Source organism: Microchirus variegatus, assembly GCF_963457635.1.
Source record: "Microchirus variegatus genome assembly, chromosome: 5".
NCBI classification, from domain to species: domain Eukaryota; kingdom Metazoa; phylum Chordata; class Actinopteri; order Pleuronectiformes; family Soleidae; genus Microchirus; species Microchirus variegatus.
Window position 1 is genome coordinate 11,032,286 of NC_139806.1, and position 20,341 is coordinate 11,052,626.

Consider the following 20,341-nt stretch of genomic DNA (forward strand, 5'->3'; position numbering starts at 1 on the left):
ATCAGAAAGCCCTTTGAAGTTGTGATGACCAGCCAAAATGTCCTCACAAAGATTGGTTTGTGTTAAAATTTGTCCTCACAGTTTACCACAGATATGTGTGTCTGTGTGTGTGTTGAATGAATAAAACAGAAACCTCTGTGTAATGTGAAGGCCTCGCTGGTGTCAAGGTCAATGGAACTGAATCACATCAACATGTACTGACAATAAAAACGTTTGCAATTATTACTATATTATCTTTACTCTTGTAGAATGTATGTGGAGGTAATGACAGTGTTCTCGTACAACTCTCCAAAAAAAAAAAGAGTTAAGAAAAAGAAAGACACATACTTCTCCAGACCACATTGAACCCCAAAAGCCCTCCATTCTCTTTGTAAACACGCTTAAATTAACCCAGTGTGTACACCATCTGTGCCATCATCAATAGCTGTGTGTCATGCAGAGAGGGAGAGCATTGATAGCACATGCTTGCCTAAGGGCCCCTGTGTGAGCGGGACTTCAAAGTAAATAGAGATCTTCCATTTGCTCCCACTGATACTAACTTTTCCATTCACCTGCTAGTGGCATTGCAGAGCAGGCTTTGTAAACAGACAGATAAAGGTGCACTGCACGCTTTGAACTGTTTCACGTGTGGCCAAGTAAAAGCCTGGAAAAAGAGAGGGAGCGACAGGAAAAGTAGCCTTGCTGCTCCCTGGGCCTTAATGAGACTGACTGTCATGGTAGAGTGGAGACAAGGCATGGCATCCTTGCTGGCTTGCCGATCTGCACGTAGGCCCAGGGCATAGAAGACGTAGAGCCAGCGTCTTCCACGCTGCCCTTTGACACTTGGCCTTTCACATGTAAGCTCACCTGCTTTTTTTAAACCACACAGACAGACAACGTTTATATGTTGTTGCCCCTCTGCCTTCGGTGGTGTCTGCTTGTGAAACACACATGCCATCATAACACTCAGACAGGATCAGTGCTGGTGACATGTCACGTACGTTACTGAGGAACATCTAGGTCAATTTATAATAAGGTCATTCTACTTTTTGCAGGGCAAAACTGTTGGTGATCCCTCAATAAGAGTCCGGTGTCACTGTACATGAAGAAGTTTAAACTATAGCAGTGTCTAATTCTACAATATGCATCACTATGTGTGTGAGACGTATATTAAAGCTGGTGTGTGGATTTGGTCTTTGTTTTTGCTGATATTATTCTGCATCTGTTTGGTCTTTGTATACAGTGCCACCTACGGAGGCGGAGTCAGACTAACATGTAAATATACCGACTGTCACGTGGAGCGGACTTAATCAACATTGGGTGAACTTGTTTGATGATATTTAAAATGTAACAGCCATTTATTTATATTTAAAATAGACACTCTGCATCTTTAAATGCAATCAGCTGTTAAGACTTCACAGATTATTGCAAATATTTGCCTCAGGAATATGAGCAACTTTACCACCACTCTACATTGGGCACTACAGGCTTGTTTACAGCACACACGATGCACACATTCCGCACGTGCAGACACACAGGTACACAAACAGCAGCCCTGCTTACAGTACGCTATCGGACCATGATCATATTTCTGCTTTTAGGCCACCCCAGTCACAACAGCCCCTCTTATCTACATCCTTCATCAGCTCCACTCGAGAGTTCATGTTCGAGAAGGCTGCTGCCGAGCAGCTGTCTGCCATGGGTCAGGGTGGAGGGGGAAATGCTGCGGCCTTATCACTCCTCTAATACAGTGCCGTTCAGTGGGCACAGAGGAAGCTGGGTCAGAGCCTGCAGACTGTGACGCTCTCAGATCCTTACTGGAATTCACAACAGAACAAGAATAAGCCTCTGACTAATCTCATCTATTGTGGGATGACGAGAAAAGTAATAGTTTCAGTATGATTTCCTTCTAAAGAATGAGATAAGTTAAATGGTTGTCATGATGATCAGAATGACCCACTTCATAGTGTTGTGTTGTTTTTTATTAAAACATTGTTATTTACAGCCAAATATAATGTGGAATGTAGAGTTAAATAATTATTATTATTATAAACTATTATTAGTTTACTTTCCCCCGTTCTTATATATTATATGGGTTATTTTATTTAATAAATAGATATTGTTTTTTTAATTGTAAAGATTTATGTACGTGTATGCCTGTGTTTTGTTATTGTAAACTTGCTATCATTTTGGAAAAAGCAAGATACTCTTGTATTCTCAATGGGAAACTTGTTATGGAAAGGACAATGCTGGTATTACTGCAAAAAAACAACCTTATCTTTACATCAGGGCAGCAGTGACGCATTGTTTACCAAGTCTGAGACACTAATTCAAAGCCCATACTAAATTTAAATGGTCTTTAAGGCGTTTAAAAATCATCAAAGCCTCAGATTCTTTGTGGTTTTGACATATTTTCTATTTAACAATATTTTTTTTTGGCTTGCGGTGAGAGAGAGACAATGTGAAACACTGAGGGACAGATTCAGATCTGTACGAGGCTTTGAGAGCATCTTAGGAGTTTACATTTGACGGCAGCCAGATTGCTTTGTTTATCACACCCGTATGAATGTGACATATTAGATATTTTCACAGTGTTGAGGTCTCCCGTCTCTCACTCTCCCACAGTCTGTGCATGTTGAGAACCTGCTCCCACGCACTTGCTCACTTTGACAGACCAAAGAGCTTCAGAGCCACATGCTCCCCCTTCCTCTCTCTCTCTCCCTATTCCTTTTTCTCCCACATCTCTGGTTTATCTCTGTGTCAAATGAGGACAATCATTGATTCGGTCAAAAAACCACGAGAGGGACATGAGGACTCAACATGATTTGGTTTGCATTCGACCTTTATCCTGATACGCAAACTCCACAGTGAAGCCGATTCTCTGCGTTGAATACAAAAGTATGTTTATCTGGATTTTGTTAGTGCGTCTGCACACGCATAATCAGATATAGCCATTTATTATTAGGTGGAGAGGGTTCCCACCAACAAACAAACATATGTCCTCAAATGTGTCATCTTTAACTGTGCATGTAGGACTCTAGTGGTGTTTCTTATTTATTATTTTAATGTTTTTTTTCATTAGTGGCCAAACGATGACAGTGTGCTTGTGCTCTCCAGCTCCACAGTGACGTTCCCTGCCGTGTTTAAACAATCTTTGTGCAGGCTGCACGCTGGGTAAAAAGCCTCGAGGAATCTGCACAAATGTCACGCCAGTGCCACGTCCTTAAGCGCATTGTGATTAAATTTGATTCGACGGAAGACGAGCTTTAAACACACAGATTAATGTCCAAGAGGAACAAGCACACAAAACAGTGCCATATACATACATACCAGTACCAACACGGGTGGAAAGTAATGAATTACATTTACTTGCGTTAGTGTAATTGAGTAGGTTTTTCTATGTACTTGTACTTTTTAAAGTAATTTTTAAAATGTGTAATTTTACTTAAGCAGGGTTTTTTTTGGAAGAACAATACTTTGCATTTAATTGAATCGGCTCTAATTAAGGAGAAAGTTTGTGGGCATTTGACCCATTTTGACTGATAAATCATGACATAACCTCATGAAATTGCAATTCAGACCTTTTAATACTTTAAAGGCCTTAATTTTCCCAACATTGATTTATTAACTTTGAATACTTTTTAAGACCCCGCAAGTACCCTGTCACGAAAAGATAAGACACATTTTTAAAAAACATTTCTCACTGCTCTTTTTGTTGTATTATACATTTGCTGCTATACATGTTCTGTGTACTGAAGATCTATCAGGACAGTTGCATGCAAAGGCAAAGATAATTTGGGAGAAACGCTGCCATATCTGTCAGCGTTTCTGATAGCATGATGATTTGTGACATGTTCATGGGAAGGATGTATCCTGTAATTGTCATAAACCAGCACATGCACACACACGTGGATGCATACACACACGTGGATGCATACACACACGTGGATGCACACACATCTTTTCTTCTCAGGAAACTGCATCGACTTCCAATCACTTGATCAGTCTAAACAAAGTGTTATCTGTAGTTAAGTTAATAACAGATTAATGCCTTACCCTAACTTAAATGCAACCACAATTTAAATGTTACCCTTAAACTTAACCAGTTCCTCAGATATGAGGTTCTGCCTCTTTAGAATCAGGTTTTGGTCTCCATGAGGACTACTGGTCCTGACAAGGTCAGTATTGTTTATGCCAGAAAAGGTCCTAAAGAGGCAAATACAGACACACACAAACGGCTTCATTGATTCATGGGTACTTTTCCAGATTAATCATTTTTAGGAGCAGGGCAGAACTGTGTTTTTCTGCTCACTTCCTTGCCCATCTGTCTCCTCCTCTCTGCCATCTACACACACTCGCCTAAGCCACTATTGAATTATCCTGGAAGGCCACATGTTAGCCTGTATTCCTCCCACTGGCTGCCCAGTTGACTTCAGTCCTTACGGTCAGCCTGAATAAAAAACAAACAACAGCTGTCCAGGAGAAACTCCAGGAAGACATTTGTTTTTGTAAAGTGGCTATGGAGAGAGGTTTGTTTTGCTGGAAGTGGTTCTCTTCCTCTCTCGCCTTGGCCCTAGGCCCTTTCAGGTCCTGGCTGGTAAGAGTGGAGAAAGGAGGCTGACTGTTTCTCAGCTGGATCCACTTGCAGTCAGAGCCTCTGGCTCAGCATGAACTCAGCCGGTTCACAGACAGCACTGCTGGTGCTGGGGGAAGTCCGCCTTCGCCCTGTTGACGTCAATCACCAGCACACCACAAAACTTGTCATAGACTTTCAAAAACAAACTGCCCGTTGCTTTGTTACTATGGACCACCACCATGGAAATCACTTGTCCCCGTCTGTGCGGGAGTTTACCATAAACACTCTCACCATTTTTGTACAACATCAAAGGAAGAGAAGGAGGGTTTCAGTTTCCTATTGTCATCCAAGTATCCAGAAGCAGAGTAAACAGAGTTTATAAAATGTCAATCATGCTGTTGAAAGTTCCTTAATTATTATGTCACACGTAGCACACCCAGAACCACTTTCAATGAGCAGTCTTAGCAACATTTACTTTAAGGGCTTACTGCCAACTTCATCTTACCATGTCATTTCTGTAGCTCAATAATAAGTGCCTTTTAATGGCCTGGGCCCCAAGTGTCCTGAATGGCAGGAGCTGTACAGCAGCATTATTATAGTAGTAATATCTCTAGTAGAACAGGCATTTCAAGGAATTTCAGGGCCCTAAGCAGAAGGAACTAATGCAGTGTACAAATATGTAGCGCCCTTAGCCTGACTGGAAGGAACACACTACTGACACCTACACTCTTTCTAGGTTCGGAGAGCTGGACCCGTAACATATTCAAATAAAGGACATAAAGTGGAACTTTGACAATTTATTGTCACACATAAATAATTATTGCAGTATATGAAAAATAAAAAATACAATAGAATAGTGCTCTTTCATAAAAGATGAAATAGAAAATGAAATAAATGTGTCCCTTATTCTCTATTAGAAGTTAAGAGTTCCGATCTGGGTCGTGTATGTGCAATGTTCTGTTTCTATGACTACCCGGGTAGATTTTTGTGTATTATTTCCTTATCTGTGTCACTCAGTGGAATGAGATGATGTCTGGGGGTTCTCCGGAATAGATCCCACGGCGGGCCACACCGTGCACTGTTTCCGTCCTATCGATCGTCCTTCCTGGCTCGCCGCTGAACCTGCACGGGTTCAGAATTTGAATCAATCTACAATTCAGAAAATAAACCAAACAGAGTGCAGAAAAAACTTTACTATTAATCACATGACATCATTCTACTTTTTCACTCTGAATCTTCGACATATATATACACACACACAGATAGATAGATAGATAGATAGATAGATAGATAGATAGATAGATAGATAGATAGATAGATAGATAGCAAATGAGCCTTTATACATTTACAGTACAGTATTTTTACCAAGATAATTATATATTTTTACATAAATGCATTTATGAACCTTCATAAAGCACCATTTATATTATTAACATTTTAAAACCGTAACATGAATATTTAAACAGCTTCAGAACAATAAAACACATCATGTACATCACAGTTATCAAAGAATAATTACTATCACAACCTGGCATCGAATCGACACAAATACGCATCATATGCTGTTGCTGTCTCTCTCAGGTTAGCTTACTTGACCACACTGTTAACACTCATTACAGAGCTAACGTTAGCGGTAGCGACACTCGCGATTAGCGTTAGCATCGCGCTAACTTAGTTAGGGATCTTTTCATAGTGGCTTTACATTGTAAAACGGAGAGTAACACTTCAAACATTAGGAAATATTTCCGTAACTCCGACTGCTTTAAGAAAACGGTCTCAATAAAAGGCATTTCACACAACAAATACATCACAGGCTAGCAAGAGGCTTAGCCTCTCAGCATGTAGCAGCCATGTTTACCTGAGTTCTCTCAGAGGGCTCACACGGTGAAACGGCTTCTATCATCCAACATAAAACACAAGACTCGTCCCAAATAAGCGAAAGGCGTATCTGACAGTGATTTGAGGAGATCAATGATTGGTTTTCGACGTCTACGTTGTATTTCTTGCCGATGTTCATTCAGGTTTCTCGAATGTCGGGCGACATTCAGAGCGAGGGCATACACTTGACAGTGGGTAAAATGCTGGTGCGCCCCTTGTGGTGTGGCATGGTAACCAACTTTTAAATTATACATATATAATTACATAATTATGTACTTATGTCAACATACATTACACACTAAACTTTTAAAGGTGTTCTCACAAAAATATTGCTGCTGTGGACTTTCCATTATGTTTTATTTTCTCATCCAACAGGCTTCTTCAGTTCTGCCTGACTGCTGGGAATCTCCCCATATTCAACTCCGTTGGGTTGTTTACCTGCCAAGTAAACAGGTGAAACGTCTTCAAGAAAACTCAAACAAGTTCACTTATCTGCAGTCCTCAAGTATTTATAAAGGTTCATCAACCTCCCAAACTGGGCCCCCATAACCATAATAGTCACTGAGCTGACACAGAATATAAAGAGATTATATCAGTAGACGTCTTTACTTAAGTCTTCCCTCCTCTGTTTGCTTTCGCTTCGTCAGGAACTGAAATCTGTGTAATTCATCTGCCTTCTTGCTAATTCTAGTCAACATGCCCTCCTTATGATCACGTATCCCTGATGCTTATCACTGGGTCAAGGTGCTTTCGGCTGTGGGAGAGTGAATGCCCTACGGGCCCTGCACATAGCACAGTTATCTCTACTTTTCCTGTTTACATTGCTGCCTCTGTGTCCAGTCCCAGTGCAGTCATTTCAGAGGGAGGAGATGTCAGCGGTGTCACAACAGGGAAGTGAGTGAACGACTGAACCGAGCCGTTTTCCTCCATCTGTCAAGTTTCACCTGGTTTTTTTCCCCCCCGCAGAGTTGCTAAACTGGAACTACTGTATGACGTCAATGAAAACCACAATCTGCCATTATAATCTAATTGCTTGGCAGTCTTTGTCAACGCCATTATGAAGAATCAATGACCTGCGTTGTGTATGATTGTTTGTGTTGTGTATAATTACTATACTCGGATGACATAGACTTGGCAGCTTTTTTGGTCATGATGCAATGTGTTCAGTTCTTCGGATGCTGCAACATTTTTGTTTTGTTCTTCTTCGGAAAAGTGATGAGGGTAAAATGGAAGAATGTGATAAAAAACATTTTTTTGGTTGTGTTTAGTTGCGTTTTCTCTGGATAATCCGGTTTAACGACACTTCCAAGACATTGGAGAATAGAATTAGGTTAATTTGCGAGTCTAAATTTCCTGTAAGTGTGAGTGTATGAATGGTTGTTTGTCTTTGTTTGTAGGTCATTCCTCCACAGAGACAAGGTCATTGGAAATCTAGTTTTTTGGGTCACGAAATTAGACTGAATTCCTGTCTAATGTCTTCCTTGTCGCTATCTCCATGTAAACCCTTCAAAGGCTTAGCAGTATAGCTAAAGCAAAGGATATTAAAGGGGACATATTATACCCTATTTTTTCTAAGTTAACCTAGTTCCGAGGTGTCCTAATGAACATGTGTGTGACATGCTTTGGTCAAAATACCTTAAGGATGAAGCAACACAGCAGTTTAATCACCCTGTTCAGAACACTCTGTTAAGTAGTATCTCTTTAGGTCCACCTTAAAAGGGACAGGAAATGACATCAGCCACAGAGGCTACTGGGAGCTAACAGCAGTTAGCATTTGGAAAAGTGATCATTTGCAGGCTCTAGCAGGCACATTGCCGTCATATATAACATGTATCCACTGGACAGATAAATCCTCTGACGCTGGAAGTTTGTGTAGAACTCTGTGCTGCACGGTGGAGCCAAGAATAGAACTTTTCGCAGACTTCTGGTTTTCGGATACCGCTGCCTTCGCCAGCACTTTGTGTGTTTTACAGACAAAGCGAAGCTCCGCGAGACAACAATTCCCGGAATTTAGCGCATTGTGACACGCCAATGAGCGCGGAAGTCAACATTGCGTGTTTCATCTCCTGTACTTAGACTGAGGAGGACCACAAAAACACGACTGAGTCATATTTCTTCACACTTTGCCGACTGACAGGACCTCCAGAGTCCCAAATATAAGGATTTAAATTATTTAAAAAGTTGATTTTGCATAATATGTCCCCTTAAACAAAAACAAACTACTTTCTCCTTGACCTCCAGTAACACACAGACAACAGCGTTCTGTAATACATGCCCATTTTTAATAATCCGATAGAAAACATTTGTTGAGCACAACGTACACCAATTGACCATAATATATTGTGAGGAAAACACTGAAAAAATACATTTGAAACAATGTTATATATTTCAGCAAACATTCCCTAAAGCTGTACAATGACCCGTCACCGTACACAATATACTGCGGTAAATATCCAGAGTTCATAATCTGACAGAAACAAAAGAAAAAGAGCATCTTCGGCACCTCGTGTGAGGCGTTGTTGTTGGTTCGGACTGTAAAAACGTTTCTGGGTGAAATCTCGAACCAAAATAACGTCGTTAGAACCACCAGACGAGTTTAGTCAAACACGCGGGTAGGTAGTGCATATAAATAATAACAAAACACAGTGAATATTATCAATATTATCATGTACAAGGGAAATATAATAAATACACTCTTACAAATGAAGGGTCTGCACAAAAACACAGCTTGGTGCAACAAGATTGTGCTACTGTGTTACCACACACACACACATGTACACACACACGCTCCCTCACAATGTGGTACCTTTAAGGTAGTGTTGGACAGATTGGCAACCAGCTGCTAAACCTGTCGACGTAATTCAAAGTGCTGGAATAAGAACGACGAGATACACATTTATTACTGATAGGTGTTTCTTTAAATGTGCACACACACACACACACAGTCTTACAGTCATTCAAAAGTTCAAAAATGGTGTGAAGCATATTATTCTCGAGGATGTAAGATCAGGAAACCTACATTTTTAGGGAAATGGGCTTGTTTTGAGTTTCTTAAAGATGATCAGTTCTGCCTGACTGGTGTGAAATTGATGTTTTTATTTGATTACTACAATTGGTAATTTACTGTCACTTGTTTTATGGTTTTATTTGGCCACAGGATCATGTGATGGATCAGTTTGGCCATCTACAGCATTTTAGAAGTGGCAGTGAATCGATCAAAGTGCTTTCGTTACAGAATCTTTGGAATTTTCGCTGCTTTTGGGACCAAAAAACTACACAGAAGGTTTTTTTTTCCCACATTCAAATAATCTGTCACATAAGCCATGTGAATACTCGTGGAAAACAAAGCCGGATAAATCAGTGGATTTTGTAAAATGACTGATGCTTCTCTCCTCTCTGTATGCCGCAAAGTGCAAATTGTGCCAGGAAGTTAACCGATTATTGAAATACCTCCACTGAACTCTTTTGTGAGAACAAGCTTATACTATTGCCAGAACATTAGGAAGACTGTGTGAGACAGTAAAAAAACGTCCTCTCTGTAGAAAATTGGACACATGTCACGTTACTACATGTATGTGTTCAATAAATTATATTAAAAAAAAACACAACCCCCCCCAAAAAAGGCACACAACTTTTCTTTTGACGTGTTAGAAAAAAACGTATTGAGTTCAAATATCTCGCTGACCAGTAGTTTCGGTTGGACGCACTTAAACCAGGTGGCGTCCAATCCCGACACGATACAACAAATGAACATGAAAAGTGTCCTGAAGTGCAAGGATATCTCACTTGTCCTAGTACACTGATTCTTATCATCTGTGTCGCGTCGCTTGACTGCGAGGACCGAGGTTTCCGTCCTGCCGCGACAGTCGCACACAGTAGTCCCTTCTTTAAACGACAGAGGCTACACGCTCTCTCTGCTCCCTTCAAGGGCTCAAAATCAAACTGGCACAGGGTGTTTTCCCTGCCTTGCTTGCTGAGGCGACCCAAATTCAGCCTAGGCCCTCTTAACCAGACGGCTCCAAAGAGCCAGATTGCAGGATTCCTCCACTGCAATAAAATCGAAGCTAAAAAACAGCAAAAAAACCATGCTGCACTCTTAGAAGAACGCGATCAGCTGCGCTATGTTTTCCGCGTTGCTAATTCTGTCCCGTCCTGGTCAGAGGGGAGATTCTGGAGCGTCAGAACGTCAAAACCGTCCGTCGTCTCCATCATGCCGCTCTCGTCGTCTCCTTCCTCTGTGTCCTGCTCATCCAGCGTCACTTCGAACTGAAATTTACTGATCACAGATCCTCCCTCCACCTCCTCCTCCTCCTCCTCCTCCTGTGGGCCTCCTTCTTCTCTGTCACTAGTGTAGAAGGGAGGGGAGGGGCTTTGTGGGATCATACTTTGGTACCAGTTCCTGTTGTCCTCAAGTGTGTCGAGGATGTCCTGGGCATCAGGGTGGACCAGGTCAGCCCACGTCTCCCACAGCGGGTGGACGATGTAGTCGATGAAGCCAACCTGGAAAAAAACAAACAGGCACAATGTGGTTAAGAAAGGAACTCACAATAACCTCCTTTTTTCTGTGTGTGTGTGCGTGTGTGTGTCTCCTCTACCTGTGTTCTCTCTACTGAAGCGGTGTGTTTGTCACACATCGGGCTGATCTCCATTCCCCGCTCACGCTCTCTGTCTCCCTGGTGGAAGAACTCGTCCATGATCCTGTCCGTCCACTGCCGGTACAGATCCAGAGGTTTGGTGGGGTTGCTCAGGTCTGCACAGTGAACCATGTTGCGCAAAACCTGCAGGAAAAAACCCAAAACAAAACAAGAATTTAAGCTTACTGTACCTTTCTGGTATACACTACTGTTCAAAAGTTTGGGGTCACTTAGAAATGTCCTTATTTTTGAAGGAAATGCACTTTTTTTCAATGAATATAACATTAAATGAATCAGAAATACACTCTATACATTGTTAATGTGGTAAACGACTATTCTAGCTGCAAACGTCTGTTTTTTAATGGAATATGTACATAGGTGTATAGAGGCCCATTTCCAGCAACCATCTCTCCAGTGTTCTAATGGTACATTGTGTTTGCTAATCGCGTTAGAAGGCTATTGGATGATTAGAAAACCCTTTTTAGCACAGCTGAAAACAGTAAAAAAAATGGTAGAGGCGCACATCTTACCTGCATTCTGTCTGTGTAGTTGTCCAGCAGCAGGACTCCAGAGCTGGTCACCTTCTTGGTTTCCACCATCGTCTTCAGATTAGCCAACAGACTCATGTGCTTGGACATGTCAGTTGCCAAAACCTAGAAGACATAAAAAAACACAAAGAACGGTTTGAGAAATAATCCAGGATTGGTGCAATGGTTTTCGAAAGCTTAAACTCTCTCGGATGCTTCCTCACCATGTCTATGACCATTCTCCGCATCGACTGCCTCTGCTTCTTTGTGAGGTTTTGGAAGATGTCGCAGTTGTCTTCCTGCAGCAGCTTGAAGCCCACAGCCAAGTGGTGGTTCTCCAGCACTGACTCATCGTTGTACATCAGAGCCAGCTCAGAGTCTAGAGGAAGAAACGGCAGAAAGGGAGAAATTAAATAGAGCACTCGCTTTCAAAAAAAAAAAAAAACCCAGGTTAGGTAACCATGGTAACCATTCAAAGCCCACAAAAAAGACACGGCTTGATGGGAGACATAGCCTATTAAACCGTGCAAATATTTATGCCCATTTTGTTTCCCGTTATGCAACATAGACTAAATAAACCAGCGTTGTTCGTGCGCGACAGAGAAGAGGACTCACTGGTGTTGATGAGGAACTGGTTGGACACACCGGGGTGGTCCACGTCATGAATGGCTGCAGCAAATATGGCTGCCAGGATCTCCAAGTCAGTGAAGACCGCCTGCGTTTCGAGGGACACAAAAAAAGACAGAGATGAGCTTTCGCTGTGAATAAACTGGCTGAACGAGGTTAGGTAACAGACAGGTGTCATCCTCTAAAGGCATGCGTTTTCATGGCTATGCCAGTGTTGGTGAGTCATCGCATCATTCCAAAGAGCCTGGGAAAAAAGGTGCGGGGCCATTGTTGTGCCACATATGAATAGTGTCTCATATTTTTACCATATATGTACATGGTTACTGCAGGTGGAAAACTTCTGTACTACACTGTGGCTGATAAGAAAGGACCAGGATGTTCTGTTCTGTTCTGTTCTGAGTAACTTACATCCAGCGCAGGTGTGGACAGGAGGATGTGCGTGGACTGGGCTACGTCGGCGGCGTGCAGGCTGTTGTGGTACGCCACGTCCGAGTGGTAGTGGCTCTCCAGGGTCAGCATGAACGTCACAAAGGTGTCGGTTGGAATCTTGAACGTCCTCATCAGGTCTCGCTCCTGCATGTGACAAAAAGAGAAAATACAATGAGGAAAAACAACGGCGTTGTAGTGGTGGAGCCATGACTGCACCTTCTAGAGACACTGACCTGGAAGATTGTGTACATGATACACGTGAGCGGTCGGTTGTGCGAGTGCTCGGCCACTCTGAAGATATTCAGTCCCCATTTGTTGATGTGTTCCAGGTCCTGTTATAGAGAGCAGATAGGATGTACGCTGTAAGTGTCTGAGCCAATCACGTGATCCGTATTTTAACCAAACGTAACCATCTGTCAATCAACCGCCCACCTTTGACAGCAGCTCCTCCTGGTCCGTCTTGACCCCGAAGCGATTGCCACCGCTGCCCGTGATGCTGGGCGTGTGGCTGACCTTCCTCACCCCGCTAATCTGACTCATCATCCCGCCATGCTGCTGCTGCTGGCCCTGCCTCCTCTTCCTCTCCCTGGACTTGGGAACTGGACATGGAAGCTCCAACTCGTTTTGTTTGTCTGGAGAAAAATAATAATAAAAGAAAGAAGGGTCAGTTATGGCAGAAATGAAAAATAAATGAAGCTATCATTGACGGGTGAGCATCCTGACGCAAGATAGTTGCACTTAGGTGACAACACATTTTCTAATTAGCAACCAATACTTAAGTTACCATGTCTTTTTTTATGATTCAAACAAGATTTCTGATTGTTTTAGCTTCTTAAATGTGAACGCTTTCTTTGTTTCTTTGCTCTACATAACAAACAAATCATTCCAACTGAATCATTTTGGTTTGTGGGCAAAACGAGACGTTCGAGAGCATCGTCATTTCCAGGTTTGACAAACACCGATCAACGTTTTTCAACATTTTCTGACATTTTATGGACCACACGAGAAAATAATCGTTAGTTGCAGCTCTAATAAAGCTAATAAGATACAGGGCTAATGGGATGTTTTGAAATCTAACAATGGTCCCGAGCCTGGTTCGTATTTAGCTAAAATATTCAAATGAGGGACCAGATCTGGAGTGTGAAGGTTGTTTTATTTTTTTTTTGCAGCAGCATGTGATTCAAGACTCATGTCTGCTTTCCGAGTGTGATTCTCACATGCTGCACACAGCTGAGAGCTGTGTGTGTGTGTTTGTGCACCACATACACCGCAGTGAGAAAAAAAACAAAAACATCTCAGCAGCATCCTCCACACAGCACGGGAAGGAAAGGATCTCTCTCCACCTGACAGGTGTCAGCTGCAATGCAGATGACAACAACAACAAAAAAGCCCACACCGCTCTTCAAATACGAGCTCAGTACCTCCCCCGTTGTCTCTTTTCTCCCCCTCCCCAAAAAAGCAGCTCTATCACGTCGCAGTTCTATTGTTAGTAAAGGTGCAGTTTCTCCCCTTGTCAGATTGGAGGGTGCAAAAACACAGGTGACAGGACAGGTGAGCTCGGTAGTCACGAAATGCAGCCGGGGCGAGCTACGACACAGGGAAACACTGGTGTCTATCCTGATGAATAATGCAGAGTCTATCTGGACCCGATGGCTCCATATGCACACACCCCCCCCACCTCGCAGCATCATTCTGCAGTGACAGTGAGGGGGGATTCTCTATTCCAGACCAGATCTGACTGGTTTCAGAGCGGGGGGGGGGGGGGGACTATGACTTTCTCATGCTTTTTTTGGGGTGACCTCACAACCTTTTCACGTCCGCTCATCATCATTTGAGTTACAATCAGCCGCGTGCTGCTGCTGCTGTCTGTGCCGTGTGAGCGTGTCGCAGTGCTCACCTAGGAAGGTGTTGGAGATGTACTCAGACACTTGGTTGCCTGAGCGACTCATCTCAGACAGATGGCTTAGCTCCCGATTCAGCATCCTCTTGAACTGGAGGCGAAAAGAAAAGAAAAGAATAGATTTTTGATTAAATGGTCTGTACAGTTACACACATATTTATCAAATCAGTTCACTGCTGTTTTCCAAGAACAGGGACAAAGCATTTCCTGTTTTGTTTTTCCCCCCCAGTGGAATATGAGCCATGAGAACATGTTATTTTATGTGCCATATAAGGTCAGTGTTTATGTCTTCTTGGTTATGGTTTAATTTAGCCACGAATACACTTGACAGCGAGGCCAATAAAATACAGTAATGCCAAAATGCTAATGTTTATGCAGAGTTTTTTTTTTTTTTCAGGACAACATAATGCGCCATCCTTTTCCTCCAGGAACAGAAACCACTGAGCCAGAGCATGATGACAATATCAGTCTCATCCCATACAACACATCCACACACATCCACACACACATCAGATCCCATACGGGACACACCTTGATGTATCCCCAGGACACAGAGAACAGGTAGTTGGCCTCAGGCATGGTGCTGAGCTGTGCTGTGCCCCTGGTGCTCCCCAGCAGAAGCCCTGTACGCTCCTCTCTGAGTGGACCCCCAAAGCTGTGCTCAGCACGACTGCCTCAAGCTCAAGACGCCCCGGCAAAATCGCCGTCTCCCAGCAGTAGACTAAAACAAAAATGCCCCTGCTGAACGTGAAGAGAGGGGCTGCGGTGGAGCCCCTACATCCCTGGACAATTGCGCCTCCTCATGGTGTCAAAATCAATGATTTTCAAGGATCGCGAGCCACGGGCGAGAGCGATGGAATCCCCCCCCTGACTGTAATTAATTTCCTTTCCCTTTCTCTTGTTCTCACTGCCTCGGTCCGTCTGGCTAAACCTCCGTCTCCTCTTGCCACCGTCCAAATATTATCCAGTGACACGCAGGGTGTGTGTGTGTGTGTGGGGGAAATCCAGCCTTCACTGAGTGAACAAGGAAGGAATGACAGAATTTGAGAGGGACAGAGAAAGGCAGGGAGGAGGAGGAGGGTGGACGTGTCCCCTGTGGCAGACAGGCTGGTGGAGTCTCTCTCTCGCCTCCCACCGCTCCTGCTAAAAATTGATCTATGCACAGCACTGCAGAAAACGAGAGAATCCCCCCACATCCTTTTCCCCTCTCTTTCTCCCCAAACTCCCTCCTCCCTTCTTGATTTGCTCCCCCCCCCCCCCCCCCCCCCGCTCAGTAATGCAGAATAGATCCAGTATATACTGCGCAACGGGAGGCTTCGGAGCACCACAGTGTTTTTATCACATGGTGTGAGGAAATGCTGGGTATTCGTTTGTCACAAACACAGGAGGACGGAAGACAAACAGGTGAGAGCGAGTGCTCAGTCTGCAGCCCACCAGTGCAGTGCACCACCACCACCACCACCACCAATTGCATGACAACCTGAACGCCGTGGTAACAGAGTCACGTGACACCGGTCCCCCCACCCCCCCGCCCCCCCCTGGTTGTTCTCGCAGTGGTCCCTTCTCTGAGCACATTGCATCACATCACACACATGCACACACACAACACATTCAAAATGGCTTTTTAAAAAAAACAAAAAAAAAACAAATTGATGCCGCTTCTATAACATTATAAGGTAATAAATCAACCGTGATGCCTTTTGCCAAAGCTCCTTATTATTTCTTACAAAGAGGTCTTTTCTCTGGTTTGGGCCTCAGCAGCTGTCTCGTAGCTGTCGAGCAGACTTTCTAACATCTACTCGACTGTGAAACTCGAACACCACGTTCAAAGCACTGGCCGCCCTCACGAGCCAGACTGCCAGTCCATAAAAATAAAAGAGCGCTGGTCATGACACCGTTTTTTTTTTTTTTTTTTTTCCCAAATTCAGACGGCTTTATTATTCCGTTAAGAGGGAGCTGGTAATTGATCCTTAAAAGCAGCAGCAGAACAGTGCAGATTTGTGCGACCTCGAGGGGAAAAGAAAGCCACATGTCAGTGACCCTGTGTCACGGCGCTCAGCCGCGCAGAGACGGCACAGTTACAAGAAGATGACTGTGCTCCGATTACTCAAGGCAGGACATTAAGTCATACATCCTTTTGACGTAAGCAGATAAGCCACATAAAAAAAACCCCAAAAAACAAAAAACATTTAAGTATATAATTCATTAAGTTGTATTAACACTAAAAATAAAAAGGTGATTTTAGGCCGCATATAGTGAGCTGAAACAACCAACCATGCTTGGTGATCTTTACTGTAATCAGCAAAGAAACCAATGTTTAACCATTAAATTAACTGAAAACTGAAATGAATATTTTTCCTTCATTAATTCATTCCATTCTCCAACACCCCTGAAGCACAAACTAACTCACCTTTTTCCAACTTGTAAGCAACCCGAAGCTTTTCTTCTGCTTTTCAGAACAACATAGTCCCATTGTTACTCTTTTTTTAAAAAAAAAAACAACAACAAACAAACAAAGCTAAAAAGAAATCCTGCAAAGTTTCCTGCGAGCAGTAACTCTCTTCTGAGACCGACTTGCTTCCTCTCTCTATTCTCTTGACTGAAGTGGCATCTGGCAGGAAACATAAGACTTGACTGACTGTAGGCCTACAGTCTAACAAGACACCAGCGGCTCCTCCCACCAACACAGGCACCGAGGAACCAGTTCCCTCCTACTTCCTCTGTACACCATAGAGTAATACAGTGAGGTCATTTACTGGTAATCGTTGCGCTACCTAACGCGCCCTTAGGCGCCAAACAACTCGCATACCTGAGTTCATGAGTGAAAAGTCCTCAATTACGTGATTAGAGACAGCCATGCTGACGAACAGGGGCAGGAATATGACATATGCAGGCCTGTGCTGTGAATCCCCCCCAGGAAAAGTCTTTAAAGAAGAAAAAGTTGGCTGAGTTCACAGAGCACACTTTGACCTTTATTCAATAAAAAAAAAAAAGGAGGGAAATTGCGAAAGATTGCACGCAGGAACAGCTCGACGTATTTTGCAATGCAATGTGACAAAAGGACAGTGTGAGCCAACGCTGACCCCCGCCCCCCCCCCCCACTCCGTCCCATGTGTGGCTGTTTACCGTGTCAACACAACACACAACCGATTATGTCCAGTGAGTTGTCACAGTCTAGGAACATTAGAAACACTTGGTTCCCGGAAGAAGGTAAGAACAGGGTTACAAAAGAGCAGCAACAAAAACATTTCTGCGTTTTTGATTCACCACCAAGATCACATCATTTCTTCCCTGGGCCATGAACTACACACGCATCAAAATCTGTTATTTACTTTTTGAATTATGCTGCTCAAAGACAAACAGGCAAAGCATAGCAATCCTCAGCCAAGGTAATTAAAACCAGCTTTCATATACTGTATATACCGCCCTTATTTTGCCCTATTTTCCATGATAACAGCAGATTACAGAGGTTAAACGTTTTAATTACAATTAGACGCCATAATCACTACTGTAGCTAGTCTGATCTCCTCACCACCCGTTCAGTCAAAAGGGAATCGCAGCACTATAATTTAACGTCCATTACCCCTGCTATAGCTACAGACCCACCGCTACATCTGTTTCAATAATTTTGTCATTCTTTCCCCCCCGACTGAAAACGGCGGCGCTTCAAAGTTTCAAGTGACCACACGTGAGCTAAAGTTTCCTACCCGCTCCCCGCTCTGCTCGTCGGGCCTGCCTGCACGCGAGCCTGCAGAGCGCTGAACTCTCCTGACTGGATTCACATGGCAGTGTTTGTCCAAGGCCGTCACCAGCGTGAGCATGGAAGTGCGGCGAGGCTAATGATAGTGAAGGGGCAGGGGAGCAGCTACCAGCGCTGAGGTCACAGCGACCAGACTGGTGGTCAGCAGAATGTGTGGTCCCACAGCCCCCGGACACACCTGTGCCCTTGGACACAGTAAGTAGAGACACCCTGGGTTTTTTTTGACGCTGGGTTCAATTATATACTGTACTCTCTGATTCCGTAGAGAAACGGGCTCTTTGTCGAGCGCCGCCGTCGTAGAAACGCTTGGCAGCACACGTTGCAGTAATTGTGATATTGTGATAAATGTGGTTATGCCAATGTTCACTAAAACTGACTGACTGTACTTCATAGAGCATTGGAAAGTTACTAAATGCTGTTAAGTCTCTAAAACAGTTACACTACCGTTCAAAAGTTTGGGGTCACTTAGAAATGTCCTTATTTTTGAAGGAAAAACACTTTTTTTCAATGAATCTAACATTAAATGAATCAGAAATACACTCTATACATTGTTAATGTGGTAAACGACTATTCTAGCTGCAAACGTCTTTTATGGTTTTTAATGGAATATGTACATAGGTGTATAGAGGCCCATTTCCAGCAACCATCTCTCCAGTGTTCTAATGGTACATTGTGTTTGCTAATCGCGTTAGAAGGCTATTGGATGATTAGAAAACCCTTGAAAACCCTTGTGCAATGATGTTAGCACAGCTGAAAACAGTTTCGCTGGTTCTCTGACTATATTTTCTATTCATTTTGCAACCCGTTTGATGAATAAAAGTGTGACTTTTAAAGCTCACATAGAACGGAAGTACCAATTAACGCTGTTTTTTTTTGGTGTTTATCTGCGCCATACCTCCTTTATGAAGCCCTGAAGGTTCGAAACAAACAGTTCAGCCACTGCTTAGAACACTGTATTTTATTGTAATCTCGGGCTCAGCGAGATCTCTGAAAAAACCCGTTCTGGTTACGTAAACAGCAGTTCTTCTGAACAGCGGATCCTCCTGCTCCAGGCACTACAAATCCAGTTGCGTACATTGAACCGCAGAAGAAGAAGAACTCCCGTTGTGGAGGTGTTTCACTTGCGACAGTGTCTTCTGATTCCAGGTCAAAGTCATAAAAGGGACTGCGGCTGGGAGTCGTGACAAAGCTATTTTTAAACATTGTTAAAACAATGTTTTGATAATGAGTAGCAGTGCATCCACCGTTCCATTGGGGGGAGCTGCGCTTCTGAGAGCTGGTGTGCTAATTATGTCACTTCCGGGTATCTGGCCAATCACAAGACAGTTGGGAAAGCTCTCGTTGGCTGGCCAATCACAACACAGTTCTGTCTTCTCGGGTGAGATGTCTGAAACAGCTCGGCTGATGAGAGCTTCAGTGAGGAGAGATTTCTATCGGCTCATTTACATTTACAACTCGGAGGTTTTTGACCATAAAAACAAGTTAATGTATGTAAGTAAACCTCCATAACTCATAGTACATACGAGCGGACACCAGTGTGATTGACAGCTGGTATCGTCCAACAGGAGCCTGGTCGCAGTCTGTGCATGCCCGGTTGCGAAACATTAACATTGTACTGGTGAATTGTGGACGCTTCAAAACGTGTGTTCTTATGGGTCATGAGCAGTTGCCGCTTGTCAACAACAATAGGGCCCTGCTGACAAATTTAAGCAGGAACATCATAAACCACTGACCTCCATCATTGGGGCAACAATGCTTAATGGCAGTATTGTTATATTGAGAAGACTCTGAGTCATGTGCCTGGCCAGCCCGACCAGGCTGCAGTGTGTCTGCAGGGCCTTACGGTCATTGTCTTAGGAGTCCCAATGACGTGGTGTAAAGACTAAACTTGGCTGCTTGGTCAAAGCAACGCTATTGTTGTCTGGTAACCAGGGAGCAGAGGAGGGGGGGGGGGGTCGGGGGGGCATTGAAGGTCTCTGTATATAAAAAAGACAGGAAACTGGAGTCACGGTCAAAGTCACCCGTCATAGT

The 20,341-nt window shown here is 43.5% G+C and overlaps 1 protein-coding gene across 1 annotated transcript in view; it reads right to left on the reverse strand.

Annotated features, from left to right (window-relative positions):
• Positions 1 to 10,544: 10,544 nt before the first annotated feature.
• The window catches only part of LOC310927116 (3',5'-cyclic-AMP phosphodiesterase 4B-like), a gene marked incomplete at its 5' end in the record, with an annotated part of 37,134 nt that continues 27,337 nt past the window's right edge, over positions 10,545 to 20,341 (reverse strand). The window contains 9 exons of the mRNA XM_083889383.1: positions 10,545 to 10,933; positions 11,029 to 11,211; positions 11,598 to 11,720; positions 11,819 to 11,973; positions 12,210 to 12,309; positions 12,630 to 12,794; positions 12,884 to 12,982; positions 13,083 to 13,282; positions 14,548 to 14,641. Coding sequence (XP_083745509.1) covers positions 10,553 to 10,933; positions 11,029 to 11,211; positions 11,598 to 11,720; positions 11,819 to 11,973; positions 12,210 to 12,309; positions 12,630 to 12,794; positions 12,884 to 12,982; positions 13,083 to 13,282; positions 14,548 to 14,641 — 1,500 coding nt within the window. The 3' untranslated portion in view covers positions 10,545 to 10,552. The remainder of the gene's footprint in view (positions 10,934 to 11,028; positions 11,212 to 11,597; positions 11,721 to 11,818; positions 11,974 to 12,209; positions 12,310 to 12,629; positions 12,795 to 12,883; positions 12,983 to 13,082; positions 13,283 to 14,547; positions 14,642 to 20,341) is intronic.